At 49.5% G+C, this 6,000-nt stretch overlaps 1 protein-coding gene across 6 annotated transcripts in view; it reads left to right on the forward strand.

Moving 5' to 3' along the window:
• The window catches only part of TOX2 (TOX high mobility group box family member 2), a 256,019-nt gene extending 250,767 nt beyond the window's left edge, over window positions 1-5,252 (forward strand). For 2 of the 6 annotated variants that reach the window (XM_075901497.1, XM_075901498.1), the window contains one exon: window positions 3,845-5,252. In XM_075901497.1, the coding sequence (XP_075757612.1) occupies window positions 3,845-3,881 (37 nt within the window). In that variant the 3' untranslated portion in view covers window positions 3,882-5,252. The remainder of the gene's footprint in view (window positions 1-3,844) is intronic. The other 4 variants (XM_075901496.1, XM_025181440.2, XM_075901495.1 and 1 more) reach the window with 3 other exon arrangements.
• The last annotated feature ends 748 nt before the right edge of the window (window positions 5,253-6,000 follow it).

Genomic DNA, 6,000 nt, shown 5'->3' on the forward strand with positions numbered 1-6,000 from the left:
AAGGAAGACTAGGTCATTGAATGAATTCGCAGAGAGATGTGAAAACCATCTCAGCTGTGTTGTTCTCATCGGGACTATGCACCGTAATGGCTCATCGGCATCATGGACTCATGGGACGTCACGACGCAAACCTTGCAAAGCCGTGTCTCCTGCAAGCGTTGATTGCCTTTGGGACTCGGTAATCCCCTTCAGCGAATGTCCTCCTTTCCCTCCGTCCCACCCTGGGTTACAAGGAGAGCTGGGGGATGATCTTCTCTTCCTCCTTCTGTCCCTGGGAAAGATTCCTAGCTCCCCTTCCCTGCTTGGAGCCCTCTGCATGCTCCTCGCAGCCTCGCTGCTGGGAGCTGCACTTCGGGATTCTGCGCACGTGCACAGCAAGGGGCTCTGATCAGATCCAGTCGCTTGGGTCACCCCGCACGTTCCATAAAAATCTCTAGGGCTACGTGCTCAGGCTCTGCTCTTAGTATTTGCACAAGGGATTAGTAGGGATCAGTGTTACCAGAGCACTGTTTCCAACGTGTGTGGGCTGTCCCCTGTGAGATGCTACCACCTTTGTTCTTTTCCCGGCACGTTTCTCAAAGACACAGTCAGCGGTCCAGTCCTTCGGACCCGCATAACTTCACTATGACTTGCTAAACTTTGGCACGTTTTCCTCACCCTCCTCTGGGCGTCTTCCCAAAGCTGGATAATTTACTTTGGGATGCACGTCAGCCCGGCTTGCAGATCTGCGTCTGCTCCCTTTGCCCACATGAGGAGAGGCTCAGCCGTTCGTACCAATGGCTGGAAGAGCTAGTCCGGATGGCTGAATTTTCCCAATCAGCCACTGAGTGAACAAACTCCATAGAAAAAACAAGATGAAGCATCACAAACAGACGGAGTGTGGATTGGTTATTTATGGCAGTCCACTGTGACACACTAGGAAGTGTTCTGCGCTGGATACTGAAACGTGACTGAAGTGTTGGTACTAGCAGACCTCGCTACTGCTCGTTGGTCTTATATCTTTGCTCGTGCAGTAGGGAAAAGACTGTGCATTTGAAGTGCAAATTATGAAACATGCAGACTAGCAAAGTGCAGGCCCAACTGCTTTCGCTGTTTTATCCACGGCTGCATCAACCAGGCCTTCGGTACTTCATTGCCGGCATCCTTTCTCTCTATTACGGTCGTTAATAACGACCCGCACGAGAACCTCCCAGTGTTGGGCTGTTTTTCTCTTCACCGTTTAAAGCCAGACTTTTTTATGGGGCTAAGTTTGTTGAAGTAGATTTGTGTCTGTTAGAAAAGCCATAAAAGAGCCTTCCCAACCCTGCGTACTTCCCTGGCACGGCCTAGCCCCCCACAGCTGGGAAGCCTCTGGGTTGGCTGACTCCATTCCCTGGCTCGTGGCGAAGATTTGCTCCCAATGGGACCAGCTAGGGTCGCCTGCAGGCCGCTGCTAACCGCAGGTTGGAATTCATTTCCCATAAGAAGGTGCAGAGGCCGCATTTTGGCTGAAAAGCAATTGGGCTGCGGCTGGCCTGTGGGTGGCAGGCAGGGGAATTGCCTGGTATCGTGTGGTGAATTCCTTACTGTAGGGAGAGTAGCAAGGACCCCGATCCTCTTGCAGTAGGAGCCCCGTGCATAAGACATTGCCATGCCAGGCTCAAAGGCCTTGTCTATGCTGTGCATTAAGCCCAGGCTCTGACTCAAGTTTCAGCCTGCATCCTCCTTCCGTCCGCCCACACTTCAGTCAGCCGCGGGCCAGCCAGCACTCGGAACCACGGTCCGAGGACCCCAAGGGGGTCAGAGCACAAGGCCTCCTACAACTCAAATCCAAGCCCTGTTGCTTGCAGCATGGCTGCAGCTCTGGGGTTGCCAGGTGTCCGGTATTCACCTGGACAGTCTGGTATTTTCGGCTCCTGTCCAGTAAAAAAAATTCAGAGAATACCGGACACCTGAAATGTCCTAAAATGTCGGGTATTTTCTGAATTTTTCCCCAGCCAGGAGGCGAAAATGCCGGGCACCTGACAACCCTACAAACACTCAGTGCCTGGCCTCCCCCCTTCCCCCCGAGCCTCCCTCTGGCCCCCAACACCCCCAGGCTCCCGACCCCAGCCCCCATGCTTACCTGGTTCCAAAAGGCTGCTGGCACAAAGTGGCTGCCGGCCAAAAGACCTAGGGGAACCAGTGCTTCCCCTGGGTCTTAGTGCTCAACTTCTCCCCTGTTTCTCTCCCTGCATTTAAAGGGGACATGCTGTTTTAATGCTCCCCCACCCCCGGGTTTTTTTCCCTTCAACAGAATTTTTTCCCGGTGTTGTTTTTTTTGGAGGGAGGGGGGAGGAGTGTTCGGCATTTTTGTTTCAACCATCTGGCAACCCTTCGCAGCTCACCCTGCCATCCTGAGTCAGAGGATCTGCGTGGTGCAGGGGGGCCCATTAGCATGGCTGAGGGACCCAGGTTTCGAGCGCAGTGTGGACCCTGGGGCACAGGCTTGCAAACAGCAAGTCCACTGAGTCCCATAGACCCCGGCTGAGTGCGCCGCGTCGACACACCCGTACAGAGCAAAGGAGCTCGTGGGGAGCCGTCTCTGTAAAATCCTCCCAAGTGGTTTTGAGGCCTAAGGAGACTGGTCCCGTAAGGCCCTTTCATCCTGGCTCTAAGTCAATGGCCGAAATCCCATCGACTTCAAACGGGACCAAGATTTCCCCAAGTCTTTGCAGAGCGTGGCCCCTACAGAGCCCCGTTCTCCAAGCCCTCCCCAGGTGAGGGGGCATTCCCTGGGGGCGGTCACAAGCATGAGGACTGGAACGAAGGGCAGATCCTCAAAGCGTCCAGTGAGCTTGAAGACAGGTCCCTTCGTTAGGCGTGGGAAGCAGCTACACAGGCAGGCAGGATGGGGGAGCAGGCGAGGTGTTCTGCCTCCCCCCTCCACAGCAGAAGGGCCTCTCAGAACATGGGGCTGCTCCTTGCATGCCCCCCCAGAGCCTCAAAAGGGCCAGCCAGAGTCAGGACTGTGGGTCGGCGCTGGGCCCCATGACCAGGTGAAACCTCGGCAGAACTGGGCCCCAGGAGCACTCGCTGACTCTGTCCCTGCCCCCCGCCCCTGCATTTCCATGTCTGGCAGGCGCTCCGGCATTCAAGCATTTGGCTGGGGGGACTCTCGTCTGGCCAGGAGGTGAGGGAATGAAAATGGATAGACGTGCAAGCGGGCAAATGTTTGGCCTCTCTGCCAACAGCAGATGCTGGGCAGGCCAGGAGCGGGTGTCGTGCTGGGGGATTGCTGGGTTTGGTGAAGTTCATTAGGAATTTAAAAGTGCCCAGTTTGTTGCTGTTTGAATTGCCCGTTTGTCACATCAGGCGTTGATGTTGCTGCTTCCCAGTGAGGGCCGAGGCAAGAACATCTCCTATTAAAATCTGCCTCGCAACCAGGGGCAAAGAGAGCGGCTGCTCTGGGGCCTGGCGATTCAAAAAGCGGCAGGGTTCCTGGATGCTGTTGCCATGGCATCAACAGCAGCCGAAGCCCCAGGCCTTTTAAATGGCCACTGGAGCCCCATGCGGTGTGCTCTGGGCAGCACTGTGGATGCCTGGGGAAGTTAGCCCCGCCCTGTCTGCCTGAGGCCCCGCCCCTTCTGGGGGCCCAGAGCCTCCCGCCTCCTCCCACCCCTCCTTGGCCAGCGGTCTGGCGAATATGTTGGCCCCACTGCTTATGACACAATAAAACCCATAAACCAGCTCCAAAGATGCAGTTGCAGTTCGTGGGATGGCTCCTTTCTGTGCCCTCCCCTCCAGTGCTTCTACGCTGCGAGTTACTGTTTTAGAACAGCTGGCAGCCTGTCTCACCTCCCTCTGTCTTCTGCTTCCCTTACAGCATGCTGCCACGGGACAAGTCACTCTACCTCACCTAAACCCACCATAGCTTTCCAGTAAGGCTCAAAGGAAGGACACTTGAGAGGGTCTAGAATACAGACCACCCAGAGGGGCGTCACGCAAGTCATACAGACCAGAGAGCTGAGCTAACACGTCTCGTTGCTGGCTTCATTTCCAGGCTCTGAGAGCAGTTTTCATTTTTTATTTTGAACTCTAAAGTCTACTTTTCGTGGAAGCCCAAACCTCATTAATCATGAAGAACAAAAAAAACGAAAACAAAAAAATAAGAACATGGTTTCTCTGCTTGCCATCAGCTTAGCTATGGACTGTTTTCCTAGTGAACTGCTTTTAGACGCAGCATAGGCCCAGGTCTGGTGTCCTACCGCATTAGGCCGGCTCAGTAGAAGGACGCACTCTTTTGACTTGCTAACAGCACTAAACTTTGTGCAGGAAAATGTGAAGTTTGTGTGAATATTGTACATGCAAAGGCCTTGGATGTCTGGCGAGGAAAAAAAAAAGTAAAAACTATTCCTAAATGGGTGGGTGGAGACAGCAGCTGGCAAAATATGAAAGGAAAAAATGTGAAAAAGATCATGAAAAATATAATTTGTTGGATAGTTGTAAGTAGTTTACTAAGTGTTTTAGAACTGTGCTAAAGACATCTTTAAGATTTTTTTGTGGATAAAAATTAGTAGTTTACTTTATAGTAAAAGCATTTTATATTAATTGTAGCACATTTTTTAGTTATACATAGAAGGGAGATGTGTATAAAAAACAAAAACACAAAAAAAAGCCTGCCAAACTTGTTTCTATTATTTGTACAGCAAGAAATGGACAATTTATATCCATGTTGTATGGCATTATTATATTTTTTTCAGCCATATGTCCATCTATTTAAAATTGCTGACAATGATTTTTGTCTATTTATGAAGAATTAGAAAGCAGAATTACAATTTATCATAAGGTGCGTTTTTTTGGGGTTTTTTAATTTTTTTGATGGTGCTGTTTTCTCAGCACCCAGCACATTCAGTTCACAATGCTTATCTTACTTTTCTTTATAATAAAACATATGAAAAATAGAAATGAATCAGACTCGTTATTTTGTGGTCACCACTCAGAGGTAACACGTATCAAAGGGTAATCGTGTTCATCTGTATCTGCAAAAACAACAAGAACTCCTGTTGTACTTTAAAGACTAACAGATTTATTTGCGCATCAGCTTTTAGCGAAGTGGGGTTTTGCCTCTGAAAGCTTATGCCCAATAAATCTGTTCTCCCAGAGGTCATGCACACAGACCAGACACACCTCGTTGGCTGTGTCCCCAGTACTGCAAAGACTTATGCACACCCTGCATTTACAGACAGTCCTATAGATGCACAGTTTTTTACCGTTAAATTATTTCTATCTACTCTCACCCTTATTAGGCCTTAATGTAGTTTGTTTGGGAATTTCTTTGACTTTTTTAATTATTAAAAGGTCAAATCTGAATATTCAACTAAGAAATCCAAAAATGAATGCTATATCGAACCAACTGTTAATAACTTTAACAGTTTATTATGACATAATAGTTTAATATGGAGCTTGTGGGCACAATTTCAGAGAGTTTTAATTCTGCGGGAAGTTTGAAGAGTCTGTGTTATTCCATTAAGATTACTCAAACCAAAAAAGTCTGATACAAGGAGCTAAATATCTTCCAGGACCAATTTTTAATTACTTTTGCTTCCAGTTTAGCAGATTGACCCAGACAGTTCATGCTGTGCTTACGAGGGAAGTGCAGCAGATTTGGGGAGGATTCACTGAATTCTTCATCCCGTAACAAGGGCTAAGTCCTGAACAGAATTTAACAGATTGACAGGATGTCACAAAGACCATATTTTCACCATCCTCAGTGCCACTTGGATCCGATGGATCCAAATGCCAAATCAAAGCTACTAAAAGATTTTGCTCCTGATATTTGATCCAGGGAGAACGAGTGGGGAACTCTCTTCTAGTCGCTGACAATTAAGTCTCCTCTAGTCAACACACCTGCTCAGAGCTCCTCTATGTGTTTTGACAATTACGGCCGGGGGTGCCCACAATGATGCGGATTGCGGCAGCATGTGATCTGACCTGATGTGCCCAGGGGGGTCTGTCACGGGGCCGCCTCAGAGGGGCATT

This window comes from Pelodiscus sinensis, chromosome 18 (genome assembly GCF_049634645.1).
Source record: "Pelodiscus sinensis isolate JC-2024 chromosome 18, ASM4963464v1, whole genome shotgun sequence".
In the NCBI taxonomy this organism is placed as follows: domain Eukaryota; kingdom Metazoa; phylum Chordata; order Testudines; family Trionychidae; genus Pelodiscus; species Pelodiscus sinensis.